The sequence below is a fragment of the Phaenicophaeus curvirostris genome, chromosome 8, assembly GCF_032191515.1.
Source record: "Phaenicophaeus curvirostris isolate KB17595 chromosome 8, BPBGC_Pcur_1.0, whole genome shotgun sequence".
NCBI classification, from domain to species: domain Eukaryota; kingdom Metazoa; phylum Chordata; class Aves; order Cuculiformes; family Cuculidae; genus Phaenicophaeus; species Phaenicophaeus curvirostris.
Window position 1 is genome coordinate 37,315,614 of NC_091399.1, and position 25,502 is coordinate 37,341,115.

At 40.8% G+C, this 25,502-nt stretch overlaps 1 protein-coding gene across 2 annotated transcripts in view; it reads right to left on the minus strand.

The window, feature by feature from the left end:
• JAK1 (Janus kinase 1) overlaps positions 1–25,502 on the minus strand; it is a 65,945-nt gene that overhangs the window by 15,723 nt on the left and 24,720 nt on the right. The window contains exons 2-10 of one of the 2 annotated variants that reach the window (XM_069861859.1): positions 17,395–17,474; positions 16,360–16,558; positions 14,032–14,155; positions 7,305–7,458; positions 5,292–5,455; positions 4,413–4,755; positions 2,728–2,901; positions 1,844–2,001; positions 983–1,115 (exon numbers count right to left, since the gene is read on the minus strand). In XM_069861859.1, the coding sequence (XP_069717960.1) occupies positions 983–1,115; positions 1,844–2,001; positions 2,728–2,901; positions 4,413–4,755; positions 5,292–5,455; positions 7,305–7,458; positions 14,032–14,155; positions 16,360–16,558; positions 17,395–17,400 (1,455 nt within the window). In that variant the 5' untranslated portion in view covers positions 17,401–17,474. The remainder of the gene's footprint in view (positions 1–982; positions 1,116–1,843; positions 2,002–2,727; positions 2,902–4,412; positions 4,756–5,291; positions 5,456–7,304; positions 7,459–14,031; positions 14,156–16,359; positions 16,559–17,394; positions 17,475–25,502) is intronic. The other variant, XM_069861860.1, reaches the window with a different exon arrangement.

The window sequence follows — 25,502 nt, forward strand, 5'->3', positions numbered from 1 at the left end:
CTCACCTCTACCACACTTCAGCTTCGCATCACCTCTCTCTTTCCTCTCTAAGCCTTGCAGTGAGGTTGAATGATTTCCAAAATTAATTTCTTGTTTCAATGCCTCAGTTGTCCTGTCTGTTAGAAGACAGTGTTGATCATACAGTTCTGCAAATGTCTACAGAAGATGAACCAAATATCAACACTAAGAGATGACTATTATTTCCAAGAGGTTCTTTTAATCATTTTGTTGTTTCAACTGTCCCTTCATGTCTTCATCATTGATTCTATTAACATTTTTTTCCAAGAGAAAGAAAACAGCTCGTATGCCTTTACACTATTATTATTATTGTGTGAACATTTTAAATCCTCTCCCAAGACTACCAAGAGTCAGCTGCAGACTTCCAACTGAGGTCAGTGAAATTCAAACTTCCGTGTGGCTGTTGCATACTTCTTTTCTGCTTCTAACTGGTTTTCTCTCACCTATTCCACCTCATGAGCTTTTAGTTATTACTCACCTCTCACAAAATACATTCCACCAGCTACCTGACTATATGTCACCACCATTCTGTGGTGCCCTACATGTCAAGGCAACTGTCCTCATATCCAATTCTTTTATGGTGTCTCAATAGACATATATTTATATAATTAAATCCATGTTCAAGAAACATTAGGTCAGTCATGGTGACAAATTCTGTATGTCATTCTCACACCATATAAGTTTAAAAAGCTTAAGTTTCAATCGTGTTCATGCACAGTTTCATTGCTATGAATGGAAATGTTCTGGATGTAGTGAATCATATTCGCAGATACAGGAGCTTTGTAGAGATGGTGCAGGATTTCAGGGAAGATGAAGCTTTGAGTACAAATATCTACACCCTGCTTCATAAGCGATCAAACAAAGATTAGGGTGTCTGCCCTAAAGAACATAAATTTATCCACATGGACTACAGGGAGCTCTTAGTTTTTAGCTCATTATCATATTACTGCTGGGAATGCCATACCTGACATACCTCTGAGCCTTCAAAACAAGTCACTGTCATGAGAATGTGGTTAAAGTTAGTGCAGCTCCATCTCAACACATACATTCCTGCTTCGTTGCCTTCCTGTTGCAGTTTATTGATGGCGTATTCCGTGCTGAAAGAGTCAATGTACAAATGAGGAAAACTAACAAATGAGCTGCTGCATCCAAAATCTATTGTTAGTAAATACACTGGAAAGTAATCCTATATTTGGAACAAAAATGTATAACAGCAACTTAGAGATATTCATGTTATTAGTAAAACATTATTTAATTGTGTGCATCACACACTCAAATTTAGCTGCAAAAGAGCAAAGGAAGAGAGCTTTATTCAGCTCTTGGAATGCTTAATAGGGAAATTCCACATTCAGCACCATTCACACATAAGTGCTCAGTTTTCTACATATTGCCTCTTCAAACATAAAATGACAAGTCAAAAAGGTGGGTAGGAGGGAAAATAATTGCTTTAGCTATTTTAAAAAACTAAAGGCTTTGTGCCTCCATCCAAGGACTCTCAGGGTCAGTGTAGATACAACTTTGTTCAACTCTGTTCACCTAAAATAATCCCATCTGTTCAACCGACAATGATCTTTATAGCTATCAGTGAAGGAAGTCTCAGAACACTCCAACAGTGAGGAAACACTGGTTGCATAGATGAGTAAGGTGATGTGGAGAGAATCAGTGGTATTTTTTCCATATAATCATTAGAAAATATACGTTGTTCTACAACCTTTTGTTAACTAAGAGTCTTCCAAATGTCAGATTTATTCAATGGATTCAATATGCACTAGTATTAGTTCCAATTATTCAAGTGGAAAAAATCAAAATCAAACATTTTACTAACCAAATGGGTCCATGGCATCCATTTTTTATGTTGTGCTCAATCAGTGGAGGAGCCACATCTGTGCAGAGGTAATGGTGGGCATCTGCTGTAAGTCTGAAGTACCCGTCTATCAACGATGCAAACGACAGGGCCTCATCATGCGAGGACAGTTTTAATTCCTACAAAAAAAAGATATTTTAGTCAAGAATTCTTACAGTTCTGTTAAAACATTTCAGGAACGTTTTAATACCCAGCAATTTTTGCTTAGAGTAGCTAAATAATTTTCCAGAAACCTATGACTCTAACCTTCCTACTCATTACTGGCTAGAAGCTTCCATTCTTCAGTGTGACTTACATGTGTCCTAATCTTACATGAGATCTGTACGGCAAACTCTTGCACCAGCCTCTGTGAAACACCAGAAATTCAGGACTGGGATAGTCCTGGTGTATTTGAAGGCAAGGGCACTCTGGCAGCTCCTTTCCAAATTCTAAGAGCTGGCAGCCTGCCAAAGAAGAACTGGGTATCCACACACCAAGTCTCCTCTCCCTCCCAGGTACTCTCTGCATTTCTCTCCCTACGCCATCCTTGCTGAGCTCCTTTTGCTTAATGCTGCTTTTGGCTATCCAAGCTGTACAGCAGCATACAGGGCTGAGAAGCACATCGAGGAGGTCATCAGGCACTGCTGGTATGCAGTAACAATTGTAGACAAACACCTGTGCTTACCAGCTTGCTGCTCTTCTAACTAGCATTTTTGCATTTGTACAGTGTTGAGGACAGCATTTAACTGCTATTGATGAGGCCCATTACAAAATGTTCCTCAAGGATGCTGTCTCCTATAGCTCAACCACACTGTGTCACTACAGGTTCTGATTGGAGGGAAATCCACCCAAGGTTTAGTTCTTACCATTCTTTTGTTATCTTGCTTGTTAATGCTAACTGTAGACTCCTTGATAACAATGTGGGTGATTTCAGGAAAATAGGAAAAATTGTTCCATGAGTCTTGCATTTTGTGTTTTTCTTCATCCTTTTTGATTTTGCCATTAGATTTTTTCTTCTCCTCTTTCTCTGTCTGTACAGGCTGCAAATACATTTTGGATAAAAGCATACTAATAAAAAAAATGTCTTTCAACACAGTTTTTCCTCTAAAACAAAAATTCATGATAAATTAATCTCCTACAGCTATTTAACTCTTGAATACCTTTTTTTTTCATAGTATTATCAATTCCTTTACACATCCAGTGGATCTGTATTGCAAGGCTATACTTCTATCAACTACTCTCCATGAGACAGTTTTCATAAGGATAAAAACAAGCAGTCATGAGCTAAGCAACTCACATTGCCCTTGGTACGCTAGGTATAATTTTAGCAGGAGCACAGGGCTGAAAGGGTTCCACTGAAATTGCTAAGATACGTACTTGAAATACTCTCTCAAAGCTCAGCCCAAAATCAAGCGCAACATTCTTCTTGTGCTGCATGCTTGAACTGCCAACAGCAGACAAAATTCTGCACGCAGACTACAAGGAGGATGAGCAACTTACAGGTCAAAAATTACTGAACATTATTAGTAATTACCTATTTAAAAAAAGACACATTTTCAGGCTAAGCAAAGCTTCCTGCCAGTCCCAGAAAGGTTCTCACTGAGATGAAAGTCCTTGGTTTAGACATTTAATTAATTAGAATCTATAAATCAGCAAAAATGTGAGACTTACAAGAAACAGGCTACAATTCTTGCAAGCTTTTTTGCTTAAATGTCAGTTCTTCCTCACCTCCTCCCACCCTTAATATCATCATTTAAAACAGAAATCCCCCATAAGAAATACAGTTAGGTTACATCTAAATGAAGTGAAGCACAATACTTTTTGTGCTACAGCAGATAGCTATCAGTAGGGTTCTCATCACTATGGGGGATTGAGGCAAGCAAAAAGAAGTCTATTTGTTCAAGTATTTTAAGTGCAGAAAAACTGCAGAATGTGCCATAACCCCTTCAGACCTAGAGCATATTTAATATTTATGTACACAAAGTATAGAACAGGTTAAGTAAACTGACGTCAACTAGCAGCACTGAAACAAGGAACAGTATATTAGACATCACTGACATGAGAAAGCTTACCTTTAATGTCACTATATTTTAACTTGTTCATGAACAGTCTACAAGTATAAAGAAACACAGCACATGGGGCACCATACACAGAAAAAGCATTAACAGCCTTTGATATCAAGACACAGCACCAACCTATATGGGCCTCCACAGACATTAATCCTTCAAGACTTCTGTCTGGTCTAGCAAATATAGTCTTTAATTTTCCTGATAAACAGGTGGCTCACAGAGGTTGTACAGTGTCCATCCTTGGAAGTTTTCAAGACCAAAATGGATAAAGCCCTGAGCAAACTGTCCTGATCTCAAAGCTAACTGTGAATAGGGTGCTGGACTAGAGACCTCCTGAGGTCCCTTCTAACCTGCACAATTCTATGAAAGAAGTCTTTTCCATAAAAAGCTGATCTGCACTGTCTGAAGATCGTGATCATTTTTAAATAGTTGTTACGTCTCAAACACAATCCTGTAATTCCCACGTACCAAGGAATACTTACATTTGGCTTGAGCCTCCACTGAATTCCATTGTTTCCTGTTACAATGACTTCATATAATGGGAGGATCTCGCTGTCTCCACAATTAAATCTATTTATTTCATTCTCAGATGAAATCAGCAAAAACGAAGTCTCAAAGATTTCTGCTCCATAATGTTTAGTCAAGGTCTCCATCGTTGATAAGTATTTAACTTTCAGATCACGTGGGGACACACTACTGTCGCAAATGGTTTTATTGTTAAACTCTTTGAGGAAATGCTTGAAGACATTATTTATCCGAATTCTCGTTAAGAAATTCCTCTGTCTGATAGTCTTGTTCAGCGTTTCAGGAATATAATGTTTATAACTAGAAGAAAAAAAAACCAATATTTTGTGTTAATGTTGTTGTCTCCTAAACTTCTAACTCTCTAAATTCTGCAATTGCCTTATTTTGAAAGTTACAGATGCAGTAAATGACTATGCAGTCAGTACTGCAGCAGTGGTTTACAGCATTAACAGGCAACAGGAATTCAAATAATGATATCTGAGAGCTTTTTAGTCAGATGCATACAGCCCATTCAAATCAATAATAATTTATTCTAACATTTTTTTCATTAGGTTGTCACCTAACGTTGCTGACACTTCTGACCCTACTAACCCAGAACCCTGAATTTACAGCAAGTCCATCGGTACTCAACACACTGTTAGGCTGGGTGCAAATAGTCTCCAGGTAAGAAAAATGCATATCCCCATTGATATGACTAGGAAGATCCACTCAACAATAGTAGTATTGGAGCTTGTAACTCCTGCACAGTCAGACTGTGGAAGGTAAAATGCTTAAAATCCCTTCTGGAAAAGAAGCACAGCAGACACAACAGTGACAAAGAAGTAATTCCAACTTACCTGATATCTTTGGAAAGCTCCGGAAGCTTCGCATTCGTCTTGATGGCATAGTGAGAGATTGCAAGGACAGCCATCCCCAGACATTCGTTTTCAATTTCATGAACCTCTTGATCATTTTTAGGATCACGGATTGGTGCCAGGCCTTTCACTAAATCATACTGACCCTGAATAGGAAGCAAAAAAAAGCAAGCTACCAGATTTGTTATTTGTCATAGTTTATCTGTGAGCAAGCAAGATTTTGCAAGGACTCCAGCAAGAGTCACCCAAAACTGAAATCCAGGATAGGAAGGGGTAGGGGAAGAAGGGAAGAGCTGTGCAATATATGCAGTCTTCTTAGTGGAACAGAAACACGGGCAAGCACTAGTCACCCCACAAACCCGGCCTACTTGAGAAGAAACACCAACATGTGTGCCTGACGTAAGTCTTTTAGGCTGGTTTGTGGAACAGGTGGAATCACCACATGGATTGCCACAGCACATTGCCACAGCGTTGCGGCTTTTCACCAAGAACCTGAGTAGACACTCAGGTAGAACATCTGCACTGTTCAGACACTTGCAAAACCCCTGTCCCCTTCTTTTACACATCAGTCCACCAAAAATTCACTCTTTTTGTCATTAGCTCAAGAAAGCACCACCCTTGTCCCCTTCTAGCACCATCATAATTTTTCTCTCTAGTACACAATAAATACTTTATGTCTCTGCTTTATCTCTGCCCCTCATCGCCTGGCACCTCTACGAATCTGATGCACTCCGTCTCTAAGCCATATCTCAAAGCCAAGATTGAATAGTCTGTGGCAGCCAACTTGTCCTGGTACAGTCTGAAAAATATTTGGTTACCAAAGAGCAAAGACATTCTTGTTGCCTCATATGAGCCTAAGTGTCTTCCTGTTTGGCCTTTATTTTTTAATGTTATTACCCAAAAGTAGAATTAATTCTGCTTAATGCAATAATTATCTGACAATGTCCATTAGGGTCCCTACTCGTTCTGCAACTTAACTTTTTGCTGGCACTCAAAAAAAGGTGAAAAAAACCCCAAACAAACCCCAGTTTTGCAACATGTTTTCAAAGAGTGATTTTGCCAGGTTACATTCATGTACACAGGAATGTTCATACAAAACAAAGCATAAGCTAGTTTGATTACACAGAAAAAAATATTTGCTTCTTTTATTACTTTAGAATGCAAGTGATGCTACTAAAATGTACACAGAGCTGCAGCTAACTTGGTATTTTCTCCTACTTTGATTTCACAACAACACTACACAGATTCACTGGAGCAAGCTTCATGCTATCTTCTTCTAAAGGCCACAATCATATCTCAAAGTTTGAAAATTCGGCAGTAATTACACTCAGACTTAACAGTAAAGATGTTTTTCTCCAATGTATTTACTTTCCTCATTTCACAAGCCTCCATCAACTTCAAATTTCTCATTTCTCTGGCAAAACCAGCTTCTTGTTTGCAAAATCATTTGTGCGCATATAAACTTCTTCTGTAGAAGAGCACAAGCTTTCTGTAACAGGGACCCTGCTTACTTGTCATGTCCAGTGCTGTATGTACCACCACCAAGTGGGAGTCACAGCAGAAAGGAATAAAAACCACATGTAACCAGGCTGTGTGATGGTGGCATTATCAATCTTTTAACACCGCACAGCAAAGACTCAATTTCAATTGTTCATGTATAAGAATACACGTGTCAAAAGTCATTATGTGCAAATGTTTTGCAAAGAAAAAGGTGATAGTGTTTAGATCCAAAAATACTTAATTTTAAAAGAAAGTACACTATAAAAATACAGCCCGTCTTGGACTGTGAGATAGACAGTTTCTTTACATATTCTGTATATGGGTAGATTGCTCTTCATGTGGCAAATTCTCTCCACCACACAGAAGTATGAAGAAACCACTTATAAATACGAACAGGTAAGGTTACACATACTTTAAGTTTTAAAGCAGCTTTAACTGGACAAAGCAGCTTCTGTGTGACTAGAATGGCAGACGCAATCGCAAGCAACCTCTTACCTGTGCAAAGATATATTCTAATGAGCTTGCATCAAGTATAGGAGTTCCTTCTGGAGCCACCTTCTTCTCATAAGGGCTCTTTGCCTTCCTCGGTGAATGCCTCCACACTGTGGGCTCATTTTCATTGGTCCCATGCCAGTTTGTAAAGTAGTATCTTGCAAGAAAAGAGGAATAAATGTTAAAAATGGTTGGGGAAATCTTCTATTTACATTACATACATAATTTAAAACTTTAAAAGAAAACAGCTGTTAGTCCAAAATCAGTCTTCTGCTCTGAGGCTGCAACTTAAAATGCTCCACTGCTGAAACGACATGCCTGGCCTGAGGAACCAGGGAAAAAACGGTGTACTAGTCATAAAATCACAGAATGGGTTGGGTTGGAAGGGACCTTGCTTCTACTGCCTGGGCATTTCCTTCTTTCCCTTTAGTTTGACCAGTAGGTCTCAACTCATCCATCCAGGTTTCTTGCTTCCCTTTCCTGATTTCTCACACCATGTGATGGCGAGCTCTTGGGCTCTATGGAAAAAAATCCTTAGAATCATAGGATTGTTTGTTTGGAAAAGACCTTGAGATTATAGACTCCAACTGTACCTGTCCACTAATAAACCTATACCCCTGAGCACCTCATCTACCCGTCTTTTAAATACCTCCAGAGACGGTGACTCAACCAACTCCTTAGGCAGCCTGTTCCAGTGCCTGATAACCCTTTTGGTGAAGAAATTTTTCCCGATGTCTTATCTGAACCCTCCCTGGCACAGCTCGAGGCCATTCCCTCTCATCCTATTGCCTGTCACCTGGGAGAACACCCACATCGCTACAACCTCCTTCCAGGTAGTTGTAGACAGTGATAAGGTCTCCCCTCAGCCTCCTTTTCTCCAGGCTAAACAACCCCAGTTCCCTCAGCTGCCTCTCATAAGACTTGGTCTCCAGCTTGTTCACCAGATTTGCTGTCCTTCTCTGGATGCTCCCTAGCCCCTCAATGTCTTTATTGTAGTGATGGGTCCAAAACTGAACACAGGATTTGAGGTGCGGCCTCACCAATGCCGAGTACAGGGGCACAATCACTTCCCTGGTCCTGCTGGTCACATAATTTCTGACACAGGCCAAGATGCTTTAAATATCTTCCAGCTCTGTTCTGCTCCCTTGTAGCTGAGGGCAGTCTCCCAGGGGGTCCTACAAACTCCTTGAAAAGCCCGTTTGCTTTCCTAAAGTTCAAGGTCCAGATTTTACTCTTCACCTGACTCACATCTCTCAAAAGTGCCAACTCCATCAGTGATCATTGCCAAAGGTTTGCAGTGTTTCCCATCAACACTATATCTCACTTTTAACGCCCGATACCATGACACTGCCTGTTGCATCCCTGCACAGTCCACTGAACAAGAAGCCACCAATCAGGTGACAACTACCATCACCTCTGACATTGCTTGAGCAGTGTAAGAGAGTGTAATGCTTCTGCTGTGCAATGGCTGGCAGCTGCATTCAGATAAAATGTCTCGTCTAAAGGTCAAGGCTTCAGAACTTTCCCTCTACAGCCACCGAAGCAATGTGCAGGGCCAAGCTGCCGTGAGAACCTCCCCCACAGCTGGAGCAGGAAGCAGTGCTGGAATTTCTGCTTCCCTATGGTTTTGCATGGAGCTGATGAAAAAGGCACTAATTCAAACCATCTGGTTTTAAAGGGACACAGTCAATCTTGTGTGTTCTTACTTGCATCTGTACACCAGGCTATTTAATTGAAAACTTCCTAAAAGAGCTGGCATCCGCTGAAAATAAATAAAATTTTGGAGTTGAAGCTTCTATTAGCACCTCTTGAGAAATCCCTGTTTAAATTATTCCAGAAATTCATGTTTATCTGGGTTCTAGTAACTTTTAAAATCCAATACAGTTTAGATAAATCTACTTTAAATCAATGCAAATCTTTTGCAAAGGTTCATGCCCGGCACATGAATGTGTACAACACAAAGATTACAGCAGAGCAGATTTACACAACTGCAAATTAGGAATGATTTCTATAAGAATATGACATTTTAATTCCCGAGGAGCGTTCAGCACTAGCAAGCGCAAACCAGAAATACTGCACTGTGTGTATGTATGAGTGCGTGTGTGTGTGTGTGTGTGTGTGTGTATATATATATATATATATAACTGCATTAATACAGAGGTGTGAAATCAGTGCTTCCAAACATGATGGTGCAGAATAATCCATGCACAAATGTGCTTGTTGGCCATTCAAATGAAGAATTACTGAGATGTGACTTTCTGTACTCTGCTTCTCTCCCTCCTTTCTTTTTGCAAGTCTTTTGAAGTCCCCCAAAAGCAAGTATCTATAGCATGAGGAGGAACACCAACACACAGCTGTGTCAAAAACTCCAAGCAAGTACTGTAAGATACTGCAGAAATCCCTTTGGTTGAAGCATAAAAAGCAGAACCACACAAATCCTTTTGCTTCCAGGAAATCACTTTGTTTCCCTATGCTCCTTTATAAAATCAGTGATAATTAGTAACTCCAAATCCTTCAGTATTTCCTCAAAATAATGAAGGGCACAGTATTGTGTATTTGTAACCAAGTGGAGAATTTGCTTCTTTCCCTATTAAACTGCAATGGTTAAAACAAAAAGTTACAAAAAAACCTATAGCCCCATTGTTTGAGAAATCATATAAGTAAATCAGGAGAGTCTTGAAGAGACTGATGGGCTTGTGGTAAGGGAGAGGCAGGTTATTACTATTCCACCTCCACAAATAGAAATGGGAGTATGAGCTTTCCAATTCAGATGTTCTGCAGACAAGCTGGAAATGGGACTGCATGCTCCCAAATTTCAGGAGCATGATCCTCAGCCCTCCTTCAGAGAGTGCTTTAACCACCCAGGGCAGGCACCTGTGGCACAGCTGAGAGCCAGAGGGAGGGATCTGGGGAGTCGGCCTGAGTGGTCAGCCCCGGGAAGGAGCAGTTTTGCACTTCGCCCCTTCAACCTGGCCAAGGAGCAGTGGAAATGCTAGGGGGGGACCTGCTGTTCTCTTTCACCTAGAGCAGCTCTAAGAGCCCTTCTGGCCTAAGTTTCCCAAGAAACACTGTTACCTCTGGCTTAAAAAACAACCCAGCAATGGAACAGTTAAACTCCTCCTCCATCAGCTGGTGCACTAATTACTACAGGATATTACAAAACACTGTGGTTTCTTATGTTGCAGACTGATGGTTTGTTGTGTTTTTGTTTTAAACCTGAGGCATGTGAAAGAAATATAGGGCTAGTTACAAAGTTTCGAGGGAACAGCAAGTCCTTTTAAAATATGACCAGAAGTACACCAGCCGGCACAGATCTGATGCGGAGAGGAGGAGGACAGGAAGTCAACACAGTCAGAAACCAAATCTAAAGCATTCAGCAACGGCAGAAAAATCAACCATCTGAAAGCATTTGAAACTACTTAGTCACAAATATTCATTTTAAACTATAATTGGAACAGGACTCTTCTAAATCAAACATATCAACGTAACAAAATTTCAGAAATAACTATGTCCACATAAAATTACTTAGTCTCTAAGTGATATATACAGTCTAAGACACTGCACTGTTAAATAAGGCCAGATCATTTTCCTTTTTCAAGAAGCATTCTGCCTCTTGCAGAGCTCAGAATAAACAATGCTCATTGAGAGAACAGTTTCACAATCCTGTAATGCTCAGCCCTGCTCTCAGTTCAGATGCCCAAGCCAAGACACACAATAGATCAGAAATGAAAAAAAGGAAAATACCACTGCGTCAATACGCTACAGTATTTCCAGGGAAACAGGAATCTTTCAATTAGCACCTAAACTCATACAAATCTCTTCTTAAATGCATACGAAATTATTTTAAATACATTACTATTGGCACCAAGTTTGCCAATTTTCATGCATAAAGCACATCCAACAAGAGACCTTCCTGACAAACTCTTCAAATCCTAACTCCAAAGCTTAAAAAAGTAAAACACTGGAATTTTTTAAATACAGAATGCAGACCATTTTCTACAGCTTCATTCTATAAAATGGTAGAACAGAAAAATTTCCAGAAAACCGTTCACCATAGAATAATTCTGCCCATATTCCTAAAATGGCAGAGATGCGAACAGACTGGTAACAGGGAGCAGACATTACAGCAATTTTAAACAAGGTGGCGTTACCCATCATGTAAGTAATATGTAATAGGAATGGAAGAGTATGTGGATAGAGCGCTCATCACTCACTCAAAGCAGAAACATGTAAACACCAAAACCAGCAGAAGCTATTTTTTAAGAATTGAGTTAAAACTAGCATCACACTTCGGCTCAGAGGATTAAATTCCCACAACTACATTTTTAAAATACCACCTTTACTGAGAAAGGAACACCATGTCCAAGAATTTCAGTATCAGGGGAAAACATCCCAGAGACACATTATACCAAGAAATTTTGTTATCCAGTATATGGTTAATCTGACTGATATCTTAAAGCAAGAAGGGGTACTTAATGCTCTGTAAGAGGCCCTTAAGGTCGTTAGAGCTTCTCTTAGAGAGTCATTCAATTCCTTCATTGTACATTTATCTGCCAAACATAATCACAGATGTTTAAAGCTGAGAATAGCTAAGGTTAAGTCATTAATGCCACTAATAAACTGCGTTAAATTAAAAATGAAAGACTATAGTGCCCTCTTCCTAAACCAGGTATCAGTATTGCAATTACTTGAAAAGCAAAGATCTTATTGTTGACTATCAGTATTCTTTTTTCTCACAACAGTTCATCCAACAACAATTCCAATTTGGCACAAATGTAACCAGAACCAAAACACCTTACAGTTCAAAGATCACATTTTCAAAGCTCTCTGTTTGTATCTACATAAGCAAAATGGTTGCTACTCTGTAACAAGTCTAGAAAATGGTTTGGATGTACAAGCTGAGGATGAACGCCAGTTCTCTCATTAGCATGACAACTGTGGTGTCTAACTTCTGTTTTATTTCAGGCAAGAGAGGTTAAAATGTATGCAGTTATATTATCACTTGAAACATTTCCTCTACAGCCCAGACTGACCATGTATGCTAGTATTACATTTTAAGGTAAAGAGGGAATATCACACAGAAGCTTATTTTCTAAGAGTTGTACCTCGAAGAATCAATAAAAATGATCTGTGGACTTGATTTAGGAAGATGGGGAAAGTTTCTAGACTACTCCTGTAAGCCAAGCTTATTCCATACACTTTTCTCCTACATTGTACACTTAAAGCTCATATTGATGCAAGAAGAAAAGTCAGAATAAAAATTTAAAAAAAAAAAGGACAATGCAACATGCAGAATTGGATTTTTATCAAATCCCAAAAGGATTTAGCTAGAGTTTGTGAGAGTGCTCAACAGTTGTCAGCATTACTGCTTTCATTTTCCAGAGGGTGAGGGCTGGTGTACCCACTCAGTCCCAGAAATCTCAACAGGCTATGTGCTATATTTTAAGAATGTCACCTTAAGTTCAACCTGATGGTATGTGTCAGATAAACATCCTGGTAACAGTGGTTTCTAGTTTATGATACTTTCCCCACTCTAGTGTATGCCACCCACAGCAAGGTGACACAGATTCCCTCACAGTCCTAGAGGAGAATTTCAAAAGCAACAGTATGTTGATTTGTCCTTTCAAGTTAAGAGTAAAATTCACATTGACTTGAACACTTCAGTGGAAGTTGAAAACATGCAAAATACTCAATAATAAAACATAATAAAATAACATTTTTGAGCCATTTTTTAACTTCAGTGTTTTCTAGTTCAGTCACCTACAGCTTTCTGGATACAGGTTCCTGTGGTTTTGCAACGTCTGGGGCTGTTTTCAAGGTTATATATAAAAACATCAGAAGACACCTTAAGCTTTTCCTGTTAATCTCTTTTCTCTGCTGTGAAACAGAAGCTGCTTCTTTTGGCTTTGCTTTCCCGCTTCTTCAGTGAGTTAAGTAGTAAGGGTTGGAACATCTACATATGGCTAAGGAGTAATCCCCATCTTCAGTACCCAATGGGGGATGATGTGATTGAGAGACGCCCTGCAGAGAAGGACTCGGGGGTGCTGGTCGATGAGAAGCTCGACATGAGCTGGCAATGTGCACTCGCAGCCCAGAAGGCCAACCGTGCCCTGGGCTGCATCAAAAGAAGTGTGGCCAGCAGGTCAAGGGAAGTGATTCTGCCCCTTTATTCCTCTCTCGTGACACCTCATCTGGAGTACTGTGTCCAGTTCTGGAATCCTCAACGTAAGACGGATATGGAGCTGTTGGAATGGGTCCAGAGGAGGGCTACAAAGATGACCAGAGGGCTGGAGCACCTTCCCTATGAGGACAGGCTGAGAGAGTTGGGCTTGTTCAGCCTGGAGAAGAGAAGACTCCGAGATCTTATAGCAACCTTCCAGTACCTGAAAGGAGCCTACAAGAAAGCTGGGGAGGGACTATTCATAAAACCTTGTGGTGATAGGACAAGGGGGAACGGGTATAAACTGGAGAAGGGCAGATTTAGACTAGACTTTAGGAAGAATTTCTTCACCATGAGAGTGGTGAGACACTGGAACAGGTTGCCAAGGGAAGTTGTGGATGCTCTATCCCTGGAGGTGTTCAAGGCCAGGTTGGATGGGGCCTTGGGTAACCTGATCTAGTGGGATGTCCCTGCCCATGGCAGGGGGGTTGGAACTAGATGATCTTTGAGGTCCTTTCCAACCCTAACTATTTTATGATTCTATGAATTTTTTAGATGTTTTGCACTTACCTCATTCGATAATGGAGCCGGTGTGATGATTTTTCATCTACCTTAAAGACCTGGTTTGGTGCACACCAGAGCCTTTTCTTTTCATCATACAGTGCAAAGAGATTATGGCACAGAGGGGATATAGCTGGCAGAGAAAAGAAAATAAATGCATTAATCACAAGGCTATAACACATATACACAACTCAAAAATACAAACGTATAAAGCAAATATCTGATCTTGCAAAACTGACCAGGAAAAGAAACTGATACTAGGATTAGTTTAAAACAAACATTAAGAAAGTTAGGGTTAAAGTGGAACTGCAAATTGTGTGTTGGTTCACTCCACTGGTTTTATGGTGTATTAAACACAGTATCATTTTAGCTACTTCTAACATTAAACCTCTTTGGAAACCCTGATTTTGCCAAAGGTCTGAACTTCAAAGGAAATGACTTAAAAACCTTTGCATTTCCCAGATCACAGAAATCGGTGTTTTAACAAAACCACTCAGCAATATCACAGCTTTGTTGTCTGTTTTATTTTATTTATAAATTTTACTCCCATAGTTGAAAGAGAAGGTTTTAGTGAGACGAGGAAAATCTTCTCATTAGCAAACAGGCAGAAAGCATAACGTGTCATTTTTCCATTCTTTGCTAATTCAACAGAGGGTTTTCCAACAAAGAACAGACTTTGACTTGTATGTCTAGGCTGACCTGCTTTAACCTTTGCATTTGCATCATCCCAGAGAAAAACAGGCTATGGTATGTTTAGAAGGCCATGTCATCTGAATTCCTTGCCTCAGTTTTCTGCTCAATAGGAGGCAGTACCTCTTTGCAAAAGCCCTGGTCAGACAGCAGCTCTGTTGCAAGAAGCACTGTGGCATGTGCTCAAGTGTCTTTTTGAACTTGGGCCAACTGCAGAGAGCAGGGTCCAGCAGAACTCAGTGAAACCATCTCTATTGGGTCCCGTGGAAAGAGAGCAGAAGGGAAGAGGGAAGCCAAGCAAACAAAAACTGAACAGTCTAATTGCAGAGTTCTCAGAGGTGGGGCTGGGCAGCCACTGTTTTCTGCAGGTCAACAAGCAGTACAGAGGTGCCATCAGTGGTTTATCTACCCAAACTATGATTTACAGCAGAGACGAGCATCACAGGCTTGCTGAAATGAGTAAGGCTTTTGCACTTCACTACCACATGCTGTGGACTTAGGGAAAAGTGAGACAAGGTGGAAAAAAGTTTCCTTAAGGAAAGCTCGCTTTAAGTCATTTCTTCAAAGGTTTTTAACTTCCAACAGAAATTACTGGGAGCAGTCACACAGTGTGTGGGTTCATGGCTCTTAGATGCTGACATAAAGAAGCAGGGTTTCAGTACTCCTCATTTTCATTAAAACTATTCAAAACCAATAGGAGTACTTATTTGGTGAGATTCCCATCATTCCTGTCTTTCCAATGGAGATGACCAATGAAGCAAATGAACTGAAGGGTACTCAATGAAGATGACATGGGAAAAATAAACATTTTAAAGCTGCAGGAAAACTAAATCCCAGTTTGCCTGTTTAGGTAGCCAAATTCATCACTCCCATGTCAGCTGAATAACACTTAGTGTTCCATGAAGCCAGGAGAACACAAAATTGCGATCAGGGTGGCAAAGAACTTTAGAATTGTAAATATGGAAGTAAACCAGCTCATGAGCCTCAAACACATGTTAAATCCACTAATCCAGTAGAATTACACAGGCGTTAAAGCATTTTGCTGCGTCAGGGATCACAGTGGCAAAGCAAGAAATCTTCATTATACATTTATGCATGAGTGCAAGCGTGCACAGTTTGGGTTACTTTAACTGGTGAACTATCAGTATCGCAGACATCAAAACTCTCTGCAAAGAAGTGTCCAGCAGCAGAATACTAAACCTAGCAAAGTAGCAAATAGGTTTTGTTTTTTTCATTAGCCCTCCCAATAATGTTTTATAGCACAGGACAAATCCTGACAGGCTTACCTAGAGGCACAGGAGAAAACGCCTGCTTTGTGTTAACTTATTTGTATATGGTGTCTCTTCTGCTCTCAAAAGAAACCAAATTATCCCACTCAAATTAGAGAACTGGTACCTGGAGCTGCCAGGAAACCAGGGTGGGAGACCAACACTTTATGTGAATCTCAAGACAATCTCTCCCACCATTTCTTCCACTTCAAGTAGTTTAAGAAATGATGAAACAGACTCTTGGCAAAAGGTTCCACCTGCCACTACAAAACATGCATATTTCTTCCACAAGCATTGACTTACATGTAGAGAAGGACACATCATTTTCAATACTGTCAGGCCTTGACACTGAGAACTTGGATAGAATGCATATACTCACAACACCTCTGGGCAGCTTCAATGCACAGCTCCTCCGAGGTAAACTCGCCAGTGGTGTAACAAATGGGACTTTTATCTTGCACGTATAAAAGTATTTCTAAACCATGATGCTGAGCTTCCAGGTTTACTTCGCTCTTCTTTGTGCTCCTCATTTTAGCACAGAAAGCCATGGCTTTGCAATCTTCTTTTACGCTTAGATACTGAAAATGGAGGAAAAACAGTTAAGGAAAATATGAAGAGGAGTTTGAATATCTGTCAGAACACAAATCTGTTGTGTAAAGAGGCTACTACATACCATGACGGACTAGACAGAGCATTTCTCAAAGTCTTCACATTGGTGACCTGATTATTCAAAATCAGTACTTTTGAAGAATTAAGGAAAAAGTGAAAAAAGAAATGTCCATGATTATTCTGCTCCTTGTAGCTTTGTTCTAAATAATGTCCTTCTGTTCTGGTCGTTCCACAACTATTCCAGAACATCTCTTCTCTTAGTGTAAAAAAATAACTTTCACATCCTTAAGCATCTAACTGGCTGAAAAACAACACTTGAAGCTGGGTAATATAAACAGTATAATTTATATTTCCTTTAAAAAAACCCAAACATTAGCTTCTATTTTTACAATCTCCTTAATAGCTAAATATTTCTGATAGCTTGCTCCCCTCTCACTCTTTGTTTTTTTAAGCTCCCAGTACTTAATGTGTCATGGTGAAATGAGCTTTATTGGAGAGTTATTTTTTATTACTACTTTGCTGTCTCTCCAGAAGAAAAGTGTAGCACTAAGTAGGCTTAATGCAATAGCTTTTAGACTGCCAAGATTGCCTACAAGGCAGTTTTGACTCAAAAGAAAATTTATTTTATACTCAATGCTTAAATAGAAGGAGTGGAAAGGCACTGGGTACTACAGGGTTTGTGTTCCGTGTTTTACTAAGCTTTAGGTCAATTAATAACAAAAGTCCAAACCACCAAATCTGTAGTTTATGAAATTGATCCTCCCACCGAAAAACAAACAAAAACAAACCTCAAAAGCCAACACACCTGCATTTATGTGACTGTCTGATCCTCTACACAACTGAAATGGATTGTCTTCAAGCTCTCCAAGAGCAACTTGCCTCAGGCTGAGAGATAAAACATAAAAATCGTCAGGAATAGCTTTGTACAGTTTGAGGCACACAATATACGGTCAGGCTGATAAAATGCCACTCAGAATCCAAATAATCCAAATACTATAACTGAGATTCAGACCTAGTCTCAAGCAAAGACAGTCATAATGAGCATCTAGGAGTCTACAGAAAGTCTACTGATTTCTTTTGAACCTCTGGGTGCAATGGATGAGATGCAAATAAAAAACAGGGGAAAGCCTTGGTTAGTCATTGTTTTTTCGTATTTTCAGACCATCAACCATTAGTTTAGTGCCATACTCATTGCAAGCCTTAGCTGCAACACCAAAGGAGCATTATTCTCTTTGCTCTACCTCCTTCATGGCTTCTGAAGTCACTTCACTCTTCACATTTTTAACCACACATTGCTAATTCTAATTCTTCCCTAGTCTCTACTGTTTCTTCCCTTTCCAAATTACTAGGGTTTTTTTTCCTTTGTTTTAGTCCTCTTTGGTCTAGGGAAAGTACACAGCCTTGGGTGGGCAACAGAGAAAAAGGACGGTACTCAAGGTAGCATCATTTCAAGGGTCATATTTCTCTCAGAGGAACCTTATTCACAAGAAGTGTACCCTGTGACTTCACTGTCTTCAAGCAGCAGGGGCAGCACCTTCCAAGAGCCTATTCTTTTTGCTAAGCCTTATCTAATGCCACAAACCATCTCAGTATTCTGGGGCTGGTTTGCAAAACTATTCCTACCCACAGTTACAGCTTATTCTTATCACTTAAAGCAAATCAGGAAAACATCAATACCATCTTTTTTTTAATTGTACACATGACAGTGCCTCTATTTAAAGTACTGTCTGATACCAGGGCTGCAAAATCAACAAGACCCTACAGGTATATACAGGTATACTTAAGAAGCAGGTGGGGGAAGAGTGTGTATTGGTAAGACGTCTTCCTAGTCTCAGTCCTGATGGCAGAACATGGAGCATCGGCAAAAGAGCTGGCATGCTTGAAAGGCATGCCTGTATGTTCCTTTCCAAAGGTGGACAGGCTGTTCTTCTCCCACTGTCATGGGAATAAACCAGATAAGGAAGGAGTCTGGACCTCTGAAAAAGAAGAAGGATGTGGACCTCTGTTCTGCATCTTCAGAGAGATTTCCGTGCTCCAGCATTGCTCCCACATCACTGTCCATCAGCAACAGCTCTGTGCTCTCCAGGGGACACCATCCCACTTGCTTCTCCTGGGGTAGTCACTAATTAAGCGTGACAGTGAACTAAACGTAACAAAACATGTCTAAACTAATCATGACAGTACTGTTGGTTTGGTAAACGTCGTTCATCACTCATTAGAGGCTGAAAGACTTCTCCATTTGTATTCTCCACCCCACCTTTCCCTTTTCTTCCCTATCTCTAACAAAATGTACTTGAACCAAACATGCATTGGTTTTGCTGCAGCAGCATTTGGCTTTAATCTAATATATCAGACTTAAATGAATATTGCTTTACAAGACTTAGGCTTGGTCTGGAGAAATTCTGACACTGCCACACAAACTTCCCTTAAGCTTGGAAACTGTCCAGCTAACGTGATACTACCTTAGGAAAAAAAATAACATTTAACAGCGCAGCACACGTTTACAATTAAATTGCACATTCCTGCCATCCATGTCAATTTAATGCCAAATTTGAGTTCCCAGACACATTCACTCAGTAATAACATGGCAAAGAAGTAATTGAGAGCATGATTACTGGAACATGTAGACAAGTCAGTAATTGTTCCTGCACAGCACCAGAAAATTTAAATGCAAAAGGTTAAAGATATTAGCTTTAATCTAATTGAAAACACTCTCTTTTAAACAACATATCTTATAACTGAAACTCAATATACTTTAATGCCTGTGTGAGCATAATATTAAAAAGATTGTCCAGATGTTTTAAAATGTGAAGAGAAACATAAACCCACTGCCTTCTTGCAGAGTCATAAATCAAAATTGTTGCTTTTCAACACAGCATTCTTTGGTTTTGCTTAACAGCTCATATTCTTGTTTCTAATCATGGCAGCAATTCTCAGAATACGAAAGAACCTTAAGAAGTGTTGCTTCATTTACAATACACTTCTAGGGATGAACCAAACAAACCAACATCCAATCTCTAACTTCCTATTTACTAACAAGTTCTCCAGATATTCCCACGCTTAATTGTCAGGAATTCACCTTTTTAAAAATGCATCTTAATATTTAAAAAAAATCTCCTCTGAACAAGATAAACCCTGGCTGTATCTTAGCAGTAGCATCTCTCACTGGCCCCATGCAGGAATATTATCGCACACACAGGTCATGGCACCCAGGGCCAGCCAGGAAGGTGTTACAGCAGTCCTTCACTCCTCCAGACCATGCTGCCTGCAGGCACATATGGATTGTCCCTCATGCAAGGCTGTGTGTGTGACTGTGTGTGTGTGTGTGACTCAGAGCTCCCCAAAGCCATTAAGTTTGGTCTCTTGCAATCTCAGGCATCACATTGCACAGCCCTCATGCTTCATCTCAGAAATCTGAAGGAGATTTTTATCCTTTGCCACTTAATAGATTTCAGAGCCCTACTGGACCGTAGTTTTTTGTGTATCTTCTGCAGATTATCTCTCTCCCTTGCAAGCATTTCCCTAATGAATGTACAGATACCAGATGCATGCTTTCTCAGACTGCATTTTGCTTCACTTGCACCATGCTCCAAAACTCTTCCTGCAGAACAAGCTCCGCTTTCACCTGCTCATCCTTGCAGCACCTCTCAATGCTCACCCCAGCCTCCTCCGGCAGCACTGCCCCAGGAGACACACTGCAGGAGGGTAGGGATGAGCTCTGTCTCTGCTGGGAGTAGTCCGACTGACAGGACAGCATTTATTTTTTCAGAGCACGTCTTCTCTTCACCTAATTTCTGTTTCTCATGGTGGAAGCATGTCTTTTGTAAGACATGCTGCAAAATACTTAGGGGAGTGTAGGACTGATTTTCTTGAGATACCACTAGGTAGCTCTGCACCTCAGGAGCTGATGCTTTACAGCTTTTTGAGCACTCCTCAAAGCAAAGGGTTCCTCTTGTCATTTAAAACCCTGACCAATATTTACTCATGTGCCTGCCACCTTCTTACAAGTCTGTATTTCAGTCGCAGAGTAACTCAGCTGCCTAGCAGGGTGAGTAGATCCCCAGCCCAGTGCACCACCAGCCAAGGGGGATGATAACCCATCTGTCTCACAAGAGTTACAAACACAAAATCAGTGATTTTTGGCACATACAGGCACAAAAAGTAAATGTGTGATCACCAAAATTCTCACCTAATTTCTTTGGACAAGGTCAACGAATTGGTCTGGGGCCACAGAAAGTTTGGGTTTTTTTTCTCATACACACGAGACCCTCACAAAATTCTGGTATCAGAAAGATGAAAATTTAAAAAAACAGAGAAGAAATTCTAGATGGCAAGTTGTCCAAAATCAGTTTGTTCCTGGTTTGGCTATTAAACTATTAAGACTTAAAGAAATAATTGAAAGAGAATAATATTTGGTAAAATCTCAAATTCCTGCCTATGATGGCCAAGACCTCCTTAGCAAAAGCAGAGTGGTTCAAGGCCAATAGTTCCAACATTTCTAAGGAAAAACACCAAATGTGCAACACAACTTGTTAAATAATGCCTTTAAACTTTTGAAGGCCTCAAAAATCAAGGAAAGAAAAGGCAGGGCATAAATTAAATACTTGATAAACTATTTGCAAATCTTCCACTGTTGTGGAAGAAGCCTGCGAAAGCCACCATGGCTCCAAAGTCTCCAGTGAAGTTGGGACATCTGCACCTGGCCCTGCTGAGAGCCTCCCCTCTAGAAAAGTACCCCAAAACACATAAAGAGCTTCCCTTGAACAAGGAAACAGAGGATAAAACTGCCAGCCAGGAGATACTTCAAGATGTCAGATACCAACAGGAACTGGCTCTCATAGGCATTTTTAAGAAAACTTCTTCCCCAAGTTCAAACAAGGCTACAGAAGCCACCAGCTTAAGCTCCTTATAACAGCAGATAAAAGGATTTGTTGGGTTTTTACCTTCAGTATTCTCACTCTCAGTGGGATGCGCTTAAATTTCTCCCAGCAGAACTGCCACGATTCCCAAAAGAGAGGACTTCCCACTGCAGTGCAGAGGAGATACGAGTGGAGCTACCATGCCTACCAGGAGAAATGCCCTCAGCTGCCTGCACATGCTGCCCATCCCGGCTAGACCCTACAGACTCAATACCTTTTGTTTTCCTTCCGCAAAATACTTTAATAGGCAAAGGGAAAACATGAAACCCATGGAGGTTTTGAGAAGAGCCCCCTTCAAGTACGTATCCACACTTAACCTGGGGCAAATTTGCCCACTGAGACCTGCTCAGATTTAAAATGCAAGTTTTGCCTTGTGCTGGTTTGGGAGAGTTCGGACAGGAAAAGGAGACACCGGCCGGCACTGTTGACTCCCAGCACATCAGCCCTGCGGCACCACTGCCCCTGTGCTGTCCGCACTTCCATCATAAACAAAGCTCATGGAAGCAAAATGCAAAGCTGGAAAGTCTGTTTCAGGGGCAAAAGTCCCTAAAATGTGAGGGGAGGAAAATCCCAGATAAAATCCAACCAAACCAGATCTCCGTTTGCAGCACCGTTCGCAAGTTCTTCCTCTTTTTTTCCCTCTCAGCCAATTTGGTTTCTGGTTTCACGACAAGGACGGAGCCAGGGGATGTTTATGATTGCTTACGCTAAGAAAGTAATGGGCTTTCCTTCAGCATGAAGGACACATCGTTTTTGTAGTATTCATAGTTTACGGCAGCCTGAAAGTCCTCGATTATTTTTATTTTTTCAACACACTAGTAAAGAAACACACCATGGCCCATATAGAACAGGGCACGCATCTAACCTAGCGTGAGCTATTAAGACACCCATCTGAAATAAAACCAAGTGCTCTGCTTAACTTCATACATGTTAAAATGAGGGAACAACAGTACTGATACAACAGCAAACAGCGATGAAGCAGTGCATTAAAATCCCAAACCACTGAGGGACTGTTGCACCACCAACCACTCACCCTCTCAGAGCAGCTGTGGGAAGGTACAACCACTGCTGCAGCAGGCAGAGGTTAGACCAGCCTCGGCTAACTAAAGCTCTCTGGAAAGAAAAAGGTACAAACTTTTCATTGTCGTGGAGCATTACCAGACACGTTGCTTTTTCAGGTCTCAAACTTTTGTCCAAGTAAGGCCAAGGACGACAAAAAGGTTCAGCACCACCCTCCCTGCTGCCTACAGTGCCCACATCATCTTTTGATGCATGGATGAGCTTGCTACGTTAACCCAGCTCCCAACACTCCTGTTCACTAATAATCGAAGATTAACTATAATAACTGCTCTGTGCTACTTTCTGAAAACATTTCTTTCCAGCCACACTGAAGAAAAAAGGCTTTTAAAATGTTATTTTTGGAAATTCAAGAACAAAAATGCTGCAGGGCAGAATAAGGCTGCCTTTTAAACTGCATTTGGGTCCTTTCTAGGTGTACACAATATTTCATCATCGTTATGAATGTGATCACATGCCATTTCTTTCCATGGGACTCTTTCACTGAATTCGCAATGCGGTATTTATGTTATTTTATTCTGTTATTCAGAGTGACGCCACCACGTGCTGTTCACCTCTGACCCCAAACAGAATTACTAATTCCCCTTGGGTTTTTCTATAGTATTCATTCTGCGATGACTGATGTGTTGTAAAACTTAAGTTTTAAAAATCAGGCTGAGAGTGCATCTACTGGAAATTTTCAGCTAAAACAGTTAACATGCAGCAAAGTTCTTCAGAACTGAAAACTGGGGTGCACACGATTAGGTATGTCAGCTAGCCTTCGGTATTCACACAGTTACATTAACAGATGTTATATATTTCCATTTTTAGCACTAACTCCAAAAGGCAGAGGAGGCAGACTCCTGTTGTGCTCATGCACTGACGGCTTCAGGTCGGAGCCATCGCTTTCTGAACCCACTCAGTTGACTGTTGCGCTATGAGAACTGGGCTCATTTCCTCTGCTTTTCCAATGCAGTTTCAGCTACTTCTCTGAATTTTGTGACGTGTCTCCTATGTGGGAAGAAGTTTTTCAGCTTGCTCAGAAAGCTGCGTGTTAATTTACCACCTTTACTGTCCTGTCTGCAACGGCTGTTGCAGATGCACAAACACACACACAGTCACATTTTCCTTTGCATTACTTGATCTTTCCAGCCTGATGATCCTTTGGATATGGATTGGGCTTCTATCAGAGAAACAGTGACCAACAATTTTTATAGTTTGCTTCTAAACTATAAACGTGTACTTAACCCTTTCTCCTTCACAATTTTAGGTATAACAGCAACTTTAATACACTCAAAAGAATCTCATAACTTGTTACTATATCCTTGTATAGTCAATACTAACCACTTCTCAGTTAAGGCAGGATGAATATCCTCGGAGGCAAATACATTCATATATCAAGTTTCAAGCCACCATGAAAAGCTACCAAACAATGACATGATTACTATGTAATTACCACGTAGGCAATACTCCAACAACTGTTACATGCAAACTAGAGGAAAGTTCTTTTTTTTTTTCCCCTACCAGCCAACCATCAACAAAAGATCTTTATTACTAATACTGATGATTACAGGCTGAAGGGGGATTCCAGCCTTGAAGAGATCTATAGGGACAATCTGGTTTTTATTCCTGCCTGGGACACAGCATTAATAATCCTTTTCCTTCCTTTATGTTTTCTTCCACACCGCTCACCCCTGTCCTCCCTCTGCTCCTGTACTAGCACGCAGCTAGCAGTTTGCACCTTTCAGATGTGATGGAAGTTCTCTGGCAAAAAGCCACGTCATCTTCCCAGCAATGAAGCAGATCTTCAGGAAACACAGCCTCTTCCTGGTGGCACTGCATTGATTTAAGGGGCTTCCTGAAGTTCAGTTCAGATGCGTGGAAAAACTTTCAGCAAAATCAGTCAGTGTGGCGAAGACCTTCAAATCCATGTTTTTTTAGCAGATAAACAAAGCTTGTTCCTTCTGGGCTTGCCTGGCAAGGGAACCCAGTCAGGGCACTAGAACCAAAGGTAGTGAGACTACCTACATGCTCTTCATCCCCCAGTTAAAAGCTAAGACTCCAGTGAAAGCCTATATGATGTTCCTCACAACTGGGGCAGACAGAGTGTGAAGACAAGGTCACATACATCAGCTCCACAGTAACTCCGTCAACTCAAGAATCTTTGGTTGCACACCCAAGCTTGAGGTTATCACAGCACTTAGGTCTACAAGGAGGTGCTGAATCCGAGGGAATGACTCTACCTTTTCCAAGACAGCAAAACACACTGTAGTCATTGCACAAATCCATCAGAAAGGCAGAGGTGGTAACCACTACAACACATGTGACGTTCTCTCTCTGCCAACTGGAAAACTAGAGAGGGCTAATGTCATCACTCAGCTCACTGTGCCATGGATGCACACAGCAAGAGCAGCCGTCTGCCTGGGATGGTGCTATTATTGAAGAGCACAAGGGGGATTCAGTGTCCAACAGCATGTCAGGCCTTCTACAAAGCTTCAACACCTGCCTTCCTCCTCCACATAACAACCTAGTAATTTGCTCCATGAATATTTAGGAGCTACCAGCAGTTTTCCTGCGCAGGAAAAGCCCCCAGGAGTAAGATGAAGCACTTTCTTCATCCATGCCTTCCAGATGAAGGTCTATAACTGCAGAACAACTTTCTGTCTTTAACTAGACTGCAGCAAGAAAGCTCACTTCACCCTGCTCTCCCAAGCCTTAAAATCTCAGAGATGCCACAATGCTGAAATGCTTGATGAAGAAACCTGATGTCTGAGGACCTCCTATACATCTACAGGTTCTCCTCCAAGTTCTCTTTGCAAGCAGAGTTCTATAAGCCACAATTCATCTCATCTCCACCATAACTGATTTCATCTGCTCAGAAGACTTTGTATGTGGAAAAGAGATTAAACCCACGTCCTAGGAGTGCAATCTTGGCACC